At 47.2% G+C, this 18,472-nt stretch overlaps 1 protein-coding gene across 3 annotated transcripts in view; it reads right to left on the minus strand.

Annotated features, from left to right (window-relative positions):
- Nucleotides 1–237: 237 nt before the first annotated feature.
- The window catches only part of Ttc12 (tetratricopeptide repeat domain 12), a 43,424-nt gene continuing 25,189 nt past the window's right edge, over nucleotides 238–18,472 (minus strand). For 2 of the 3 annotated variants that reach the window (XM_036193078.1, XM_036193079.1), the window contains exons 12-21: nucleotides 18,305–18,393; nucleotides 15,659–15,827; nucleotides 9,643–9,735; nucleotides 7,823–7,883; nucleotides 7,059–7,196; nucleotides 6,505–6,603; nucleotides 5,981–6,049; nucleotides 4,722–4,823; nucleotides 3,414–3,513; nucleotides 1,404–2,398 (exon numbers count right to left, since the gene is read on the minus strand). In XM_036193078.1, the coding sequence (XP_036048971.1) occupies nucleotides 2,001–2,398; nucleotides 3,414–3,513; nucleotides 4,722–4,823; nucleotides 5,981–6,049; nucleotides 6,505–6,603; nucleotides 7,059–7,196; nucleotides 7,823–7,883; nucleotides 9,643–9,735; nucleotides 15,659–15,827; nucleotides 18,305–18,393 (1,318 nt within the window). In that variant the 3' untranslated portion in view covers nucleotides 1,404–2,000. Of the gene's footprint in view, nucleotides 398–1,403; nucleotides 2,399–3,413; nucleotides 3,514–4,721; nucleotides 4,824–5,980; nucleotides 6,050–6,504; nucleotides 6,604–7,058; nucleotides 7,197–7,822; nucleotides 7,884–9,642; nucleotides 9,736–15,658; nucleotides 15,828–18,304; nucleotides 18,394–18,472 lie in introns of those variants that run through there. The other variant, XM_036193080.1, reaches the window with a different exon arrangement.

Below are 18,472 nucleotides of genomic sequence, written 5' to 3' on the forward strand. Positions count from 1 at the left end.
GATAAGCCTGAGCTATTGGCTGATCATTTATAATTAATAATAAGTCTAAGTCTGGTTATTTGGGAGTGGCTACTGAGACACAGAGAAACTCTGCCTACAAAATGAGGCTTTTGGTTGGCTGGTTTCTGGTCCCAGTAGAAAATGAAGGAACAGTTCAGAGGCAAGTGTTGGATGCTAGAGTGAGCTACCCACTCTCTTCTTCCTGGTGAAAAACCTAGCAGATGTCACATTCTGGAGTGAGTATTTAAAAAGACTTTATTAGCAGAGCAATACCCCTCACACATGGTTGTGTGTTCACAGACTATATACAGACACTGTCCCTCAAGGATCATTCATGTGTTTCATTGTAGAGCTGAGAATTTCTATCCCATGAAGCTCTCGAAGTTGGGCAGCAAACCTGTGGTAATCAGGACACAAAATTCAGGTCAATACACATTATGGTTCACAGTCACCTTCCGAAGATTGAGGCTGGCCACAGACATGAGCCATATCATTCTCGGTAGAAAGGGGAAGAAACGGTGGCACTGGGGAGCCCTAAAGATCAAAGAGTTAGGTAAGTTGGCTCTCGGGGAACCCACATAGTACTGGAAACACTCTTCTGGAGTGTCAGGTGTGACAGGCTGCTCAGATGAAGCTGTGCTCTTGGGAAATCCCTCTATCCCATCCCAGCAGGTTGCCACTTTGAACTCATGAGAGCTAATGTGCTTCGCTTTCTATGGAAGAAAGATTTTATCTTTTTCTTCCACTTGATCAATCAGAGAGAGCTTGAAAGGGATTTCAGTGTCATCCAAACCCGCCTCCTCATTTTTCCAGGGGGAGGAAAGAGAAGTATGCAGCTGTGAGGCAGGAGCCATGCCAATGCCCATCTTCCAGGTATCCCCCACTTCTATCCAAGGGCACAGCTGCAGGGGAACACCCCAAAACATACACTGTGGGGTGATTAAACACATGGCAGATCTAGGACAGGAAGCAGAGCTACATGGGACCAATGAGCAGAGTTCAGGTGCAAGTTCAGGCCCTGGCTTGTTGGGTGGCCTCGGAGTACTGTTCTGCAGCTCTGTCTCTCCAGCAGGAGACTGTTAGCTGCACTGAACAGTCCTCTGTTTGCTTAGACCAGGTCAATTAATCAACCAGCCAATCATTCAGCAGAAAATAGAAGTCTATTCCAGAAAAGTAAAGAAAAAGATGAGAAGCTAAGCATGGTGCTACACACCCATAATCTCGGTGTTAGTGATGCAAAGGCAGGAGGGTTGTGATCAACCTGAGTTATAAAGTGAGTTCCAGGCCAACCAGAGAAAGAAGAAAAAGAAGGGGAAAGGAAGGAAGGAATGGTGGAGGGAGGGAGAGAGATTGGAGAAAGAGACAGACAAAGTAAGAGAGAGAGAGGAGAGAAAAAAGGAGAGGGGAAGGGGACAAGGCAGAGACTTGGGGACAGATGGAGAGGCAGACAGGATATGTTACAGTTTGGATAGTAAATGTCCTTCCAAGGTCCACATACTAAGGCCTTGGTTCCAGTCCATGTCATAAGGTGATAGAACCTTTAGTACATTGGGCTTAGTGCGGGGAATTTAGGTCATGGGTGTTCTCAGAAGGTAGTTGGGGAATTGGGCCCTTTCTGTGTCTTTCTTGGCTTCTCGGCCACTGTGAAGTGGATGAACAGCCCCCTCTCTGCCGCACACACCTAACACAAGGCCCTGTGCCATAGACTCAAAGCAAGAAGGAACCGGAGACTGAAGCCTCTGAACCCTTACGGCAGGAGAAATCGTTCTTTAAGTGACTTTTTAGGTATTTTCGTCACATTGTCTGAAAGCTGAATAATAGAGGGAAAGAGAAAAGATGGTATCTATGAGAGAGAGGACAAAAGGGGAGTACGCAAAGTGGAGCAGCTTGAAGGAGAAGGGAATGGCAAGAAGATGGTGGCCATATGCATGGGACCAAACCCTGTCCAAGATATTCCATTTCTCAGGCTGGAGGTTGTGATTCCCCCAAAGGACCCTCTTCTAGAGACGCAGCTCATGGGGACCCCTATAGGCATGGGGTCCCCCTCCCCCATCCACGGGGAAGGCAGGAGGTACCCCCGTGGAGTTCCTCACACAGTGCTTGGCTTGCCCCACTCTTTCGGAGATGTGGCCACCAGCTGGGTGGCCTGGCTCAGTGGTGACCACCACAAACCTGGGCTCGGCTGTGCATAGCTTCCCCAGAGCGATGCCTGCGTTCAGCTGCACAGCTGTCTTCTGTGAGTCTCTGCCTGCCAGCTTCAACAATACTTGTACAATGTCTGTCTTCAGCAGGGAAGAGGCAGCACTGGGCACCTCCATGCAGTTGCCAAGGCAGAGGGCAGCGTTGCCCACCAGAATTTCATCCTCCGAGTCAAGCAGCATTATCAGAATGTTGAACTCTACAGGGAAATATGGGTATAAGGAGCAGTTCCAATGGACAGTCTAAAGAGGCTGCCAAGGGGGCATGAGAGGCCCAAGGGCTAGATGGCAAGCTTCTCCAGAAACCTGGGAAAATATGTCCTTGTGTCCTGCATTGTGGTATAAAAGGATTTTTGTAGCCTGAGTGGTGGTTTAATCCCAGCATTTGGGAGGTAGAGACAGGCAGTTCTCTTTGAGTTTAAGGCCAGCATAATCTACATAACAAGTTCTAGGCTAGCTAGAGCAACAAATGAAACTGTCTTGAAAATGGATTTGAGTGTCAGAAAAGTCTGTTCTCAAGGTGCCCCACACTCTACGTCACCTGCCAGCCTGAGTGACCAGAAATGTATCTTTTCAGAAGGAAGGTTCACCCCATTCAGTTAGTCACCTTCAGTGTACAGTGAGGAGGTGTGAAGAACATTAGGAGGCTTCCTCTGCTGGGAGCCCCCCTTTATGAAAACTACAGAGGATTTAGGACTTAAGATAGATCATAGAGCATTCTTTGGTGATACAGTAACTCTGTAGCCTCCAAATCTATCTTGTGAATGGAGAGACATCCAGCACACTCCAGGTTAGCTTGATGAAACATTCTTAATGAATGAAGTTGAGCTCAATGCTAAAGGTCCCCCTGTTCTCTGATGGGTGAATGTGCTTTGTTTCCCATCCATGTCCTCCACCCATGAAGGAGGAGAGCTGGCACTGGGCCAGTTGAAACATCACTATAGAAACAACTCCAGGTTAACTTGGGGGAGGGGAAGGTGTTGTCCAGCTTCTGTCCTATGATCTTTGAGCTGCCTGGCATTTTATCCAAGCACAGCCAGAAGGCCAATGAACCACTTTGTGATGGGAGATGAACTGACATCCTGTTGTGTAAACACTACAAGGGAGTGAGGCTGGCTGAGTGTCTCCTCCCTCCTCAGAACTGGGTTCTCTATGCAGCTTCCAGGGTGGATTCCCCACTGAGGTGTGGTCTCCATTAATGAAACTGTCACTTACTTTTATCAAGTCTCATCACCTCCTCCCGAGCTGGATGGTAGCTGTTTGTGCAGACAGCCAGTGTCTTTATGGCGTAACGCGATGCAGTCTGGCCTCCCATCTAGGATTCAGAACAAAATCAGAAAAGCAAAATCAAGGTTATAACCATCCTTTCTAGATACCTCAGTGATCATCGTAATAGTGCCAGTGGCCTTCCTGGTTTCTATAAGATCATTACATGAAGCAATGGTATTAGGAGAGCAAGGATGGAGTGCCACTTGTACCCATCTGTAAACCTAGCCCCATTCCGAAGGTAGAAAAGCAGGCTTGTCCCCTGTACATCTGACACCACTGGGAGGTTTTATGAGAGACTGGCTTAGAAAACAGTGATGCATATATAAATGCCTACTGTTCAATAGCAGATGTTTCCCCAGAGGGAAAGAAATAACCCTCCTGGGTCCTTTGGTCTTTGGAGAACAAGGGTTGACCATCTTTGTGAAGAATCTTTAACTGAGATAATTAGAAGAGGTAGTAATTATGCAACCATAACCCTCAATATCAGGGTCTTCAGGATGTGTGTGTACATGTGTGCATGCGTTCAGCAGCCTCTGGCGTAGTGCCAAAAGTTGTAGCAACAATGACAGGTAGTGATCACGTATCAGTCTTAACTGAGCTCCACTCTGCCCCCTTGTCATCGGCCCTTGTCTGGTAGCACCTTCCCTACTTTGGAACCTGCTTCCTGCCCTGCTCGACCCAAGGTTTTATTCTCCAGCAGCATTAACACGGGTAAGCCTTGCAGCACGTGAGTGGTATCTATAGGCAGCAGCCTGACAATTTGCTTTGCCTTTCCAGGTGAATCTAGTTCCTCTCTTGGGTTCACTGCACTCATTTCATTTGGGAAATTCCAACAGCGTTTGGTCACATGACACCTCTGCAGCCTCCATAGTTCACAAATGGAGTTACAACCAATCCACTCCAGATAAGGACAGAAGGTACCAGGATTCCACGAACAAAATAATTGGGCTAAGAAACCTTGCAGAAAGCCATTCAAAGCACCTTGTTCAAGGACAGAGACTGCATGTTTCAAAGCTGGGCTTGGGGGGCAAGCAATTTTTATCACTGTAGCTGAGGAACAATTTACTTATTCATTCAGCAGGGTTTTTTTGTGTTGCTGTTCAGGGCACTGTCCAGGTGGACAGGCGGAAGGGGCTCTCTAGTCCGGCGGGGATAACATCTTGGCATGTTAAGAGAACAAAGCCCACTTTCATGCTGCCCTCTTGAGGTGAAGAGGTATCTGGGGACACGGAAGAAGCCATACAGTCACTTTACCTTCAGGAATTTAATCATTTTCTTCAGCACCCCCGCTCTCAGAGCCTCCTCCACGATGGTGAGAGAGGAAGAAAGGGTCCGGCTTAGGACACCAGCAGCTCTCTGAGAGGACACAAGAGGATAATGAAACACCCTCTCCAGAAATGCTCACGACCTTTAAAGGTTAATGGGGAGGAGTCTGGTTAGGCAAAAGCAATCAGTACTATTAGAAGTAAAATCTATTGCTTGAGTTTTGAATAATATAACGGCCAAGGAACACATGGTTCTTTTTTAATAAGGTTGCTGGGTAGGCAGCTCAAAGGGCTAGAAATACTGCTTCCTGGCACAGAGGCCCAGTGTAGTTCAGCTTTACTCAGGGTCAGCCAGCTCAACCCTGAGAATCAGTCCTTCCTGGGGGCCTGCCAGACCTCACTATCAACAGGGTCCTCATTAGAAGCTGCTCCACTTCCAGGACCGACCTTTGGAGTTTTCAGTTTTCACTTATCTTTATCTTTCCAAATCTCTCTTTTGGCTCAACTTCCTGGGAGACTTCATTTGCTTTATTTCCCAGCTTTCATTTCATTTAAAAAGTCTCAAAATTATAATTATTTATTATTGTTGTGTGTGTATGTGTATATTTGTGTGTGTATCAGTGTGCTCATGTGTGTGCGCTCACATGGAAGTCAGGTCAGAGGACAACTTGGTTGGGGAGGTCTGAAGCCAATCCCTCTGTCTGCAGTTTTTAAAGGCTATTTTCTGACACCTGTCCTGAATGTCACCTTGTCTGTCTAGGTTTTAGGTCCTGCACTGATGGAAAAATGAGTAAGTGAAGAGTGCATGCTAAGACGGTGGTCAAAGGCCTTCTGAGTCGTGCTAACACTCCTTTCCAGGTGCACTGCCCCGACCATAAGACCGTCTTTGGTTTTCCTAGTCAAGTGTCAGAACAGAGTTAAGAAAGTCATTCCAGCATCAGCCTCTGAAGGGTCTCTTGAAATTCTAAAACAGTGGTTAGATTCTAGACTTCAGCCAAGAGATTCTTAACTTGGGTTCCTGGACTCTGCAAGGTTCACATGAGCATTATGGGGAGCAGTCACCAAATCCTCTCAGATTGAAGGCAAAATTTGTCATTTGTGCTTGTGGGCATGACTTTGAGGAGTCCACCCACACTCTACCTCCGAGTTTTAGACTTTATAGATGGTGACTGCAAATAGGGTGAGACCTAATAACAGGAGAACAGTGCTGGAGCAGGAAACTGTCAGCCCGCTTTTGGAGACACTTACTGTCAGGATCCCTCCGTCTTGGCTGTTCAGTAGAGACATGCACTTCTGGCTCATCTTCACGGCCCACATCTACAGACATAGGGAAGTGGGGTGTTTTTATAGCCCAGATAGTCATAAACCTCTAGAGAGTGTCTTCTAAGCAGTCAAACAGAGCCAACCCCTCCCTTCTGAACTATAACACCCATGTCCATATTTCTCCCACAGGGGATCCTTTTATTGCTCCTGTATCTGTCTCCTCTAGTTCTGGATAGTGATTCTGTAGCTGAGGACAAATTTTACTTGACTCTCGAAATGCAGCCCCTGGTAGGCTTAGCATGTTCTGTGCATGTGGACAGCTTTCTGAATGAAGACAAGAGTGAGACTTGCCCTCAGCAAAGTGACAGGGCATCCTTCCAGCCCTCCATGTCTCCAGACTGCTACTACTGTTCAGGGCCACATGCTGCTGTTCACTTTGTGAATACATGAACAAGCCAACGCCATGTGTCTGTCCCAGGGCTCCAGGGAGGGTGACGAGAGCACTGTACCTCAGAGATGAAGGGACCCTCAAGACACAAGTTCATGATGAGTCCTAGGAGGGTATAGATGACCTCTCTGAATAGGTCTATGTCCTCCTCACACTTGGCCTGGAAACAAAACAAGGTAATCAACCATCTTGCTGCTTTGCAGCTCTTCATGGTCATCTCTTCCCTTAGACAGTGGCTTGAGACACACATACTGCCTATATTGTCAATGTCGTGGACTTGAGCGATGGTGGAAGCACAGACACCAGTGTGAGGAGTTAGCATTGGTTTAGGAGCAACAAAAGGTGTCTTGGGCACGTTGGTAGGGCACTCTGGCTCAGCAGGTTTGCACCGGGCTGCGGAAGTGGATGATCAGTTCCATCAGAAAAGCTTCAAAATCTCTCTAGGATCAGGGAGACTTAATCTAGAGGACTTTGGAGGTCACCACCCCACGAAGCCCACAGCTATATCAGGAATAAGCCGAAGGGGTCCTAGTTCCTGGGTAACAGAATAACTAAAAGAAGCCAATGGCCCACAGGAGGAGAGGAGACCAAGTTTAAATAGAAAGGCTGTGATACCAGGAGGTTCAAACAGGCATCCTGAAATTCTTCACAGGCTACCATGTGTCTTCGGGCAGTAGGATCAGCACTGATGTTTCCCATCAGGGCAATGCACTGGCAGAGGGCTGAGGGGCTGGTTAACATGGGTTCTCGGTTCTGCAAATGAATTCAGAGAAAATGACATCTCGGCCAGCAGATAAATGTCCCTTGCTCATCAAAAGGCTAGGAACCAGATACCTAGCCTAATGTCATACAGTGGCAATGAGTTAAGTCACTCCGGTCACATGATGGAGTTACACACTTGGCTTCTCCACCAACCAGCTGCAAAATGTTGGGGTGTGGTTATGCTCCCTGAGGGTCTCCTGAACTTTTTATGGCTCGAGAGACACAGCGTGCTCCCTAAGGAGAGCCCTTGCTTCATTTCCTCACACCGCTACCCTTGTCCTGATGGGGGTGATTTCCACTCAGAGTACAAAGCCACCCCCTCCCGGAGACACTACTTTGTGCTAAGGAGGACTCTGGTAGAGAGCAGCTCCCTCCCCACTGTCATCCAAGACACAACCCTCATGGAGGAGCACTTCCCCCGCAGCCAGCCCTGTCCATAGGCCACTTCTATCTGTCCTGCAGTTGTTTTCATAGCCGAGAACTGTGTAAATTCCAGCTGTGAATAAATGACTAATCAAGCTCAGAGACAGCACGGGCGCTGGGACGTAAATTGCGTTTCAACAGCTCTGTCCTGGCTAAGTATCTGCCATAGAGGAGAGAACTTGGGGCGTGCTCACCAGAACACCTGTGAGTGCAGGGAGGACACCTGGAAGGTTGGCCCGGAACCAGACTTGGAATCTGTGGAGAGAACATCAGCCAGGATAATATTTTTGGGGGGCGGTTTTTCGAGACAGTGTTTCTCTGTGTAGCTTTGTGCCTTTCCTGGGACTCACTTGGTAGCCCAGGCTGGCCTCGAACTCCCAGAGATCCGCCTGGCTCTGCCTCCCGAATGCTGGGATTAAAGGCGTGCACCACCACCGCCTGGCCAGCCAGGATAATTTTTAAGTGACAAAATACTAGGACACTCGGCTCGAATCTCAGGTGATGTCTCTGAGAGCTACAAACAGAGCTGGTGTGACTTACAGTACACACTATAATTCATTGTGTGTGCCTAAAATGAAAAGGCACTGGTTCTGTGCCATGACTTTAATTTTTCTAAGCCTAGAGACGAATCTTTGATGTCAGACAGCAGGTCTCAGGCAACCAGCTCTTATGAACAGAAGTAGCTGGAACTCCTGGGCTTCTGTCAAGTTGACTGCAATCCTTCTCTTTGCTCTGGGTTTGTGTGTCCCACATGCCCAGTGCAGGTGGGAAACACTGAACACATGTTCACCCGTCACAGCTGATGAGAAAGCCCACACACACATCACCACATGCTGGTGTAGCATTCTATGCTTCCAGCCCTGCAGCTGGCCCACCTATGAGCAGATTAGCTCTTTCTTCCGTGACTACTTCCAGGCAAGATTCACAATGGGTGCAATGAATGCTTTAAAAGCTCATAAGAAATGACTTAAGAGCTGCTGGTGGTGGTGGTGGTGGCGGCGGCGGCGGCGGCGGCGGCGCACGCCTTTAATCACAGCACTCAGGAGGCAGAGCCAGGCAGATCTCTGTGAGTTCGGGCACTGGCCAAGAGGCAGAAAGCTTCCCTAAGCCAGGCTCACTGCCAGAAGCACTGTTTTCAGTAGCCATCCTCCTGGTGTTTGCATGAGATTGGTCCCAGGACCCTACAAATACCAAGGTGTGCAGATGCCCGAGTCCCTTACATAGAACGATACAATATTTGCATATAACCTATGTATAACCTCCTGGGAACTTTGAGCCATGTCTTGTTGGAGCACATTTGGGTTTTACCCAGCAGGTCTGCATAGTGAGGATGATTGGACCACGGGCCTGAGTGCAGGTGTCTGAGATGGCCTGCACTTGGCTGTGCTGGGGGGAGGTCTTTTGCTCCACCCCTTGGCGTCTCTATAAATACCCTGGGGCAGAGACAGTCGGGGCCTGATGGATTAGGATCCAGGCACTCTCGAGTTTATCCTGTATTTTCTATCTTTTTCTTCCCTCTTCATTTCTAAGACTCTTATCCCTCATTCCTCAAGAGTCCCTGGGGTAAATAAATGTGGGGGCTGGTCCCCCACAATGTCTCTGCATTTGTAGCTATAGTACTGAAGCAATATAAAGTGCTATGTAAATACACACTCTGTATTGGTTAGGGAATGATAAGGAAAGGGGTCTGTACATGTCCAGCACAGAGACTTTTAGAAGTACTTTTGATCTGTGGGTGATTGAATCCACAGATGTAGAATTAAGAGAACCAAGGGATAACTATGTGTTACGGCTTCCAAGCCCACTGAGGACGGGTCACCGTCCCCCTGGAGGGGCTGGGATGGGAGTGGGTGGCTACAGCCCTCTCTGGAGGCCATCTATGTCCTTACTCTTGTAATGCTTTCCTGGGGGTTTGGTGAGTCTCTGTAGATGGTGGCACTTTTCAAAGACCACAAAGCTTAACACCGGCTGAAGAACTGTCCATTTCTAGAAACAAAACACACCAATTGATTACCTTTCCTCTAGAGCCAGATCTGTGAGTAGTCCGATGGCTGTGTTGGCCTTCTTGTCTGAGAAGTCAAGAAACGACAGCAGCGCTCCACACAATCTGCAAAGGGCCATGAAAAACCCCACAAGACTCTGAATGGGCCGTCTTCGAACTCTCAGCAACCCTTGTAAGGACCCCAGGAAAGCCTCAGAATCTGGGAAAGAGAAGCTGAAAGGATGGATCTGCCGTGCCAGGCTAGGAGGCCCACGTCCTTACCCACCCACAGACACCACTCTTCAGGGATGGCTCCAACGCCCCATGTGAATTCTCAGGTTGCTGAACAGTTCTAACGTAAGTTCTCTAATTATCAGACACAAGCTTGGAAGGAGTTTCTGGTGTTCTGCCCTGTGGCTGGGTCTCGGTCAAGTTCATTAACTTGGATGACATCTATATGGCGCACTCACTAATCTAATCATAACTACAGTGGGAGGGATCCCTAATAAGACAGGTGATGGAATAAATATTTAACAAGATCTTGACAGGCTGCTGAATTTAGCAGATGGATTTAATAGAGTTAGAGTCCTCTACTGAGAGCAGGAGACTGTAAGTGAGGAACAGAGTTGAGAGACTCACTTTGGTTACTGATTCACGCAGCAAAGATTCAAGGGTTTGGAGATGACTGTAAAGAGAGTGTGGGAAAGTAGTCCAGTTCAGCTGCCAGTCAAAGCTGTGAAACCTCAAGCTGCCAAAGAGGACTGACTAGACTACCAGAGGTGAAAGTTATGAGTCCCCCTCCAGCAAAACGAGCACCTCTGGCATGCTGGCACTGTGCTCAGTGCCTAGCTCCTGGTCTACAGTGACATATACAATAACGAAGGAAAGCATTAGGAATGTGCCAGAACAGACTCATGCGCAGGGCCTCAGAGTCTACCTGGCGGAGTTGTTGGGGACTGGAGACGAAAAGGCTTCCACGGTATATGGTGTCTCAGCTCCATTACCAGAGAATAGTAATAATTACTATTATTTATTCATTCAAACAATTATGCTAAACTACCACTAGCTACTGTCCAGGCAATGATCTGGGTTCTAGGGTTACAAAGATGAAATGAGACACTGTTCTGGCATTAGCAAGATTGCAGGCCAGTGTCAGGCACATAGAGACAGGACAGAGCATGTCAGACTGAACACCCTGAGAACACATAGCAGCTCAGTACCATTAGTGCTTAGGATGCAAGAGGGGAATAGGGAACAGGGAGGTGAGGGAACTAGAGAGAGCCCAGTTCATGATGGGCCTTCTAGAGTCTTCGACAAAGTTTGCATTTAACTCCCAACGTCCGCCTTCCTAAGTGTGATGGTAGGTGACTTTCTAGGCGATAGTGGTGGGGATAGGGTGAGGCAGAGATTCCTAGACTACTCTAAACTTCAAATATCTGGGTGACTGCACTTTAGCTAAGCCCCAGGTGACTCCTAGACATGAGACATAGATAGATAGTCTTACAGGCAATGGGGAATCAATTTAGAATTTTGAGTAGGAAAACAATGGACCAATGTGCATTTTAGAAACATCTTTTTGCTGGTTTAATGGAGGCCAGATTGGAGAAGGTGGGACAGGGGGACAAAGAATCCCACCAGGGAGATGTGTGGCTGTTCTGACAATAAAGGTCATGGGACTGGGCTGTGGCAGTGGCAGGATGAAGGGTACTATGAAAAGGAGGAGGTATTACATAGACCAAGAAGGAATGATGAGAGACCAAAGAGGAGAATGGCAATGAGCAGGAACTGGCAACTCTACAATTCTTAGGCAGATGGATGGTTGGGTGTCCTATGCAAAGACAGGAAATCCAGGTGGAAGAGACAGGTCCAAAGAACCACATTGTATCTGGTATGCTATTCAGAGACAAGGAGGCAGGGTCTAGTATGAGAGGGTGTTGCTATCTAACCCTTAAGAGAAGACAGTCTCTGTCTCTTAAAGTCCAAGACAAGAAAACAGCCAGTATAGGATCTTGGAATCTCTGACTTGGAGGATGGCACCAGAGGGGTTGGTATAGGAATCCAAGAAGGAAGAGCTACAGGGGTGGGGGCAGTTGTGTGATATTCTGACAGCCGTGCTATGATGTTCAAGAAGGGTTTGGTCAAGAGGACCAAATGCCTCTGAGCAGAGGGATGACAGTAAGACAGGAAAGAGCCTGTGGGTTGGATATTTGGGAGCATAATAGGCACTCACTTTTAAGGGGTAGAATCTGTTTAGCAGATTGTTCTGGGAAGGGCTGAATCACCTGAGGATTTGGTATAGAAAGTGGGGTGCTTGAATTGGAAAAGCCTAGTGTATGGCCCCAAATGCTGGGAAGTGGGAGAATTTCATGCTCTCTTCAGACCCTCCATCATCTGGGCTGTCCTTGGGTCAGACAGCCAAGGGGCAGGCAACTCATAGTCAGGCTAATTCTGGCAGTAGCTGGGTTTTCTGGGGAGGTGACTTGCATCCTCATTAGCTGGGAAGACCTCCAGTCTCTGAACTGTCTTAATGCTGGCCCAGGTCAAGTGGAAACAGATACAGTGAAAATGCTGGGTCTTCCCTCAAGGGGAGCATGCATGGACTGGGTTGAGCTGCTGGAGCGGGGCACCCATGCTGGATGGGGATGGGCTGGACGGTGTCTAAAGCTCAGGTGTCCTCAACCTTCTGCAAACCCTCGACTTCCTCAAGAGAGTACTCTAGTGCTCATCAATCAGAAATAATTTGCTTTGGAGTTAGTCCAAATTCCTCCTACACCAATGTAACTGTTTTCTTGGTCTTGAAGATGAATGCTGCTGATGAACCTGAATAGCACCAAGGACAGACAACGGTCAGGGTCATCCTGGTTTAGCCTTAGCAGACATAAAACAGTAAGCTCCCTCACCAAGTGACAAAACACTCCTCCTGACCGTCTCATTACCTACAAAGGACAGTGCGTTCCTTTTCACCTCATCTTGCTCAGAGACATGTTTCCTGCTCTTTTGACAAGCAGTGGCCCCAGCGGATGGACCACAGTTCAGAGAATGGGCTCATGGAGCCAATCACCTCACTACTGACCCAGCTTAAGACCTTCAACAATCTACCCTAAAGGAAGAAAAAGGTGATCGCTAGAACATTATTAGGTTCATGTCCAGTGTCAGATATGGATGCGGGTGACTCTTACTGTGGTGGCAGTTGTTAGCTGGCTAGCCTTGTCCCCCTACCATTCTGCCTGTCTCTGCGACAGAAGTCGGCACTGTCTTCCTGGGTAGCCCAGGACACAATTCACCAAACTGAAATAAGCAGTGGCTTTTCTTAACAGAGAGGGTGGATCCGGTGGGTGCTAAGCTGTGTTAGACAGGGATATGAGGCTTGGCATAGCACCAAGGGAAAAGGAAAGGTCAAGAGAAGGACAGTGGCCTTGACCTTGGGGTCTTCAAGCTATGGGTCGTTGTACTTAGTCTTTTCTTATTACATGGGAAAACATGCCAGGCTCTATCTTGCCTACGCTCCTTTTGGTCAAATTTTCTGCATAAGGGAGGAGAAAAAGATTTCAACTGACATAGACATATTTCTGTGGGCTTTTTGTTGTTTTTGTTTTTGGAGGGCAGAGGGTAGTGTACTGAGGACTGACCCCTAATATTTACTAGCAAGGGCTCTAGCATGGAGCCCCATCTTTTAAAAAGAATAAAGAAGTGGGGGTAACTTTCACACTTATTTTAATAAGCAATTACTATTGTTTATGTGTATGTGTGTATATGTGTTGCATATTTGTATGTGGATGCTCTAAGAGAGCAGAAGACATCAGATCTGCAGCTGGGAGTTATGGGTGGTTGTGAACTCCTCAATATGGGTGCTGGGAATTGAACTTGGGTCCCCTGCAAGAGTAGAACACACTCTTAACTGCCAAGTCATCTCTTCAGCTCTCCACCATCCCTCTGAAATGTCATTCTAAGTGTGCAGTACAGACAAGATAATGTACCTTTCCTAGGCCAAAAAAAGAATAAAAAGGATTCAACACCAGATTGTGAGAATCTAAAATCCCAGTGCTTCCTATGAAGCGGGAAGCCTGTTTCTTGCCAGTTGACATCTGGGGAGGAAGGGAACCTGTATCCCTCTGTGAGGTGTGCACTGCCCTACACTGCTTCAAACAATGTTGTTTCAGCACAGAGGACCAATACTGCCTCTTCCTCACTTACCTGAAAATGGACATTAGCAAGGCTCATGGGCCTGAAAGCAATAAGCTGAGGTCTCCCTGCTGATCCAAGAGTAGGCAAGACTGTATGTGTCAGGATAACACAACTGCAAGAGTTCAAGTTGAGGCTCTGACTATTCAACAATAGTTTACGGCGAAAGTCTTAAGACAACTACGGCTCTAACAGCTCAGAGATGAAGGATGGTTTAAAAGAAAACAACATGTGCTGCAGGGACTGAGTTAATGGCTGCAGAGTCCCCTGAAAAGTACCAAGTGCACTGGGAGATGTTCCTTAGCAATCCACCTGCCTGGTAGGCAGAGTTTCTGCGTTGCCAAGGCTCTTCCTGGAAGCCACTAGGGCTCTGACTTGATGGAAACAGGGAGATGGAGACCACCTTGGCACACAGTGGATGGACCCCTCACTAGAAGGACGGGTGAGAGGGTGCAGCCTGGTCCAGAGAGATTTTGCTCCTTTTCTTACAGAGGACAGAGAGTAGGAGCTGGGCTCCAGGGAACAAGCCCCAGGAGACTGCTGGCTGATGTGGTCTTGTTATTTGCTGTTCTGCCCACTCTGTGAATAGGGAGCAACACTCCCCTAAGTTACCATAGGACATAAAATGATATGGCAGTGAAGAAATCTGGCAGATTAACCTCTGTTCTAAAGTTACTCTGACACGTTTGCAAAGCAGACCACAGTAAATGCTATTTCTATCAGGTTAAACCATATGAAATGGCTGATGTTCAACCTTTCTAATCTAAAAAAAATGGCATGACAATTTCATATGGTCAAACTTATAACCAGAAAATAATAAGCAATGTCGATTGAAAAATAAATAAAATACAGGCTGGGAGAGAGCTCAGTTACAGTGCTTGCCACACAAACCTGAGGACTGAGTTTGATCTGTAGCACCCCAGAAAAAGTGGGTCATGGCAGCACGCACTTATGATCCCAACACTGGGGAGACAGGGACAGACAAACCTCTGAAGGTCACTAGCTGGTCTGCCTTGCCTAACCAGGGATCTGGTCCTAGTGACAGGGATATATCTTGACAAACAGATTGGATGGCTCCTGAGGATCAACACTGAAGACTGACCTCTGACCTCCATAAGCATGCATACATATGTGAGCCTGTATACACAAGTACACTCACATACATATGTACACCCCCCCTCAGTACATGCACACACATACCTGTGCTTGTACACACACAGACACAACACATATATCTGTCCTTACACACTAAATAAATTGGAAATAAACAAACAATTAAATAAAACTAACCTGTTAAAAAGCTGAAAAGCACAGACAGAGTCACTGTGGTTCAGGTAAGATGTTTTAGAAAATCTGTTTAGGAGTCATGCATACACTATCCCCATGTGTCTCAGTCTTTGAAAAAGTCCCATGAAAAAGCATTTGTTGTATTAAATGATACTCTCCCATTTCAGAAATGGCTGAAGGACATGCAAAATAAAACGCCAGTATTGTCAAACAGGAGAACATAGGAAAAACCAGGGAGGAACAGGGTGGAACTTGGCCTGGGTCTGACAAGTCAGAAGGAGGTGTTCCATTTCAAGGCTGGGTTCCATGTCTGCCTGTGGAGGTGCTGCCCTGACAAGTTCAATGGTCTCTACTTGGCGCAGAATCGAAGTTGGGTGTGGTCCTGAGTTCAGCCAGGAGCTTGTTGGGACACTGCTGTTAGGGTTTCCCTCAAAGTCTCTGATACTGTCTTCCAGGAAAACTCATGACAACCTGGTGGGAACCACACACCAGAGACAGCAGGAGGGAGGGGCAGCTTGACCTTGTCTACACAGTGGTGACCTGAGGGGCCACAGGGAAGATCCTACCAGCACAGGCTTACTGGGTCAGGTCGAGGTGCCTGATGACCTGGATCCGGCCATTCTCGGTCTGGGTGAGCTGCAGCAGTAGAGCCAGACTCTGTTGCCGAATAACCGGGATGCTGGAGGTCATGAAGGAAGGCAGCAGTCTGGCCATGTCAGGGTGGGTCACAAGCAGGCGCTGGTTTTCCTCTGCAGAACACAGGAGTTAATCTACCTTGAGCTGCCATGACGATATTTAAGCAAGCTCTGTCACCCACCACCATAATAGGAAGTTGGCTCTTCTTAACATGACTTATCAGAACTGGACTCCAGGGTCAACCTTCTGTGTCTGAATATGTGGAGTGACATTCTTTGCCAGTCACTCACTCTGGTGGCCCTCAGCTTCCTCATCAGTAAGATGGGGACAATGACCCACCTGTTAGAGTTTTTAATGAGGATTCACCAAGTCACTGCTTGGTGGTGCTAGACAAAGACTGGTTCTCCTAGATTAGTTACACTATTATATTTCTTATGAAAGCTTTCCAGTGGGTGGAGTGTGGAAACAAACAAAGGAAAAGCTTTTGAATATAATCAGAAAAAAGATTTTGAATATAATCAGAGCATCAGCCTTTAGACAGTGGCCAGAGCAAACCGTTTGTATTCTTCCTAAGAAATGATGATAGCATGTGAGAAGTATACCTCCATAATATAGACTGTGAGCCTTCCCAGAGTCCTAACACTGAAATTCAATGATGCCGAATTTTTTCTTGCTTTGTGTTCTCAGCAGGCATGTTGGAGCAGACAGGAAATGTCAGGGGTATGAGAATAAGGAATGAAACACAGTAGAGCAAACTGGAAGGATGCTGTCATGGTTTGAATCTGACATATACTCAAAGGTTCCTGTGTTAAAGTTTTGGCTGCCTTGGCTTTTGGAAGTAATGATTCCCAAGATGTGGTGGTTTGAATTCAAGTGGCACCCATAGGTTCACATATTTGAATTCTTGGTCCCTAGTTGGTGGAACTGTTTGGGAAGGATTAGGAGGTGTGGCCTTATTGGAAGAGGTATGTCACTATGGGTATATTGAAAGTAACCTCTCTCTGACCCAACAATATGCCACTGATGTGTTCTCATGTTTCTGCTTTTGCACATTCTCTGACTTCTTCAAAAAATGGCTTTATGTTTATTGAGTTGGACATGTCAGATTCCATGAGCCTCAGACACAGCATATACATACCCCAGGTGACAATATTTTTCAGATATTAAAACAGCACAACTCCAAGGCTCTCAGAAACGTAAGTATCTGGGTTGTTTTGCCTGATTCACAGAGAGTAAACACAGCCACCAAATCCTGCCTTTCCCACCTTCCTTCAGGAATCTTGGTAAACACATAGCCCTGAGTAAGGGACTTCAATAATTCTTGTTTTTGGTGTGTGTGTGTGTGTGTGTGTGTGTGTGTGTGTGTGTGTGTGTGCATATCCATGTATGGGTGTGTGTGCATATCCATGTATGGGTGTGTGTGCATATGTTGTGGAGGCCAGAGGATACCTCACATGTCATCCTCAGGCATAGTTTAAGACTTTTCTCCTTACTTTTGTTTTATTAGGGACTGACTGACCTTATAAAAAGGCCACGCTGACTGACCTTCCAGCCCCGGGGATCTACCTGTCTCCACATTGCCGGCATGCTACCACACCTGTTTTGTCTTTTTCTGTTGTTGTTGTTGTTAATGTGAATTCTGAGACAAACTGAGGGGCTTGGCTGTACCGACTGATCCCTTCTAGTAACTGGACTTCCTGATAGGCTGCTTTTCTACAGCCTACTTGAAGTTCTTGGTCCTTCTGCCTACTAAATGAAAGGAGATAGCTTCTTCATACTCAGCTGGTACGGTGCACACACTCTTAGCAAGCTCCACCCTGTCACTGCCCTCATTTTTAGTGTTTCCTGTCCCAAGAGCAAACCTATTGCTATGAAACACATTTCTTTGAGATGAAGGAAAAAAGTTAAAATCTTGACATACACGGAAACCACAAAGGTGACTAAGAAAGATTGGGCAAGAACTTAATGATCTCTGGAGGATGCTGTATGAAGAAAAAGGTAAGAGTTGACAAAACAAAATCCCTCCGGCACTTTCCTATTTCAGTAACAGATGCTAATGAGTGTCCAGAGATGCTGGCTGATAGTCACATACCTCAAGGTGCTGCAGGGGGTGCTATGGTCAGCGAAACCAAAGTAATGTTAAACAGATGAGAAAGGAGGCTATCTCATTGCTCTTGACATGAGCAGAAGTCATGAGTCTGCAGAGCAGGGAGAGGTGTGGGGGTGGAGGGGGGACGCCACTCGTTAGGCTGACAGTGATCTTGCCCACTCTCCAGTCCGGTGTCCTGAGGCAGAGGAGGAGGAAGGGGAGGAGGACAATGAGAAGAAGGAGAAAGAAGAATAGGAGAAGGAAGAGGAAAAGGAGGAGGAGGGGGAGCAGAAAGAGGAAGAGGAGAAGGTGGGAGTTGGGGAATGAATTCAATCTAGAACTTGCTTTTTTGGACTCACATACTTTTTGGAAGGAAAAGGCATGGAATGTAGACACCAGTCCTCCCAGGCCTGACCTTTGGGGAGGATTGCCATGCTAAAGCACATAGCTCTTACTTCTTGGGCACACAACTAGCAATTGACAGTGAAGAATCAGGTTTACCATTGTCACTACACACTGCTTGCCAGAGTTTCAAAACAGCCACACAGAGAACCTCTTCAACTGCGTCTTTCCCTTCTGCGAAGAGGCACCTGGAGAAGACAGAGAGAGCAATGTGGACCTGGGGACCAGTCTTGTTTTCTTCTCACTGGGTTCCTCCCCTAGAGTCAT

This window comes from Onychomys torridus, chromosome 7 (genome assembly GCF_903995425.1).
Source record: "Onychomys torridus chromosome 7, mOncTor1.1, whole genome shotgun sequence".
Classification (NCBI taxonomy): Eukaryota; Metazoa; Chordata; class Mammalia; order Rodentia; family Cricetidae; genus Onychomys; species Onychomys torridus.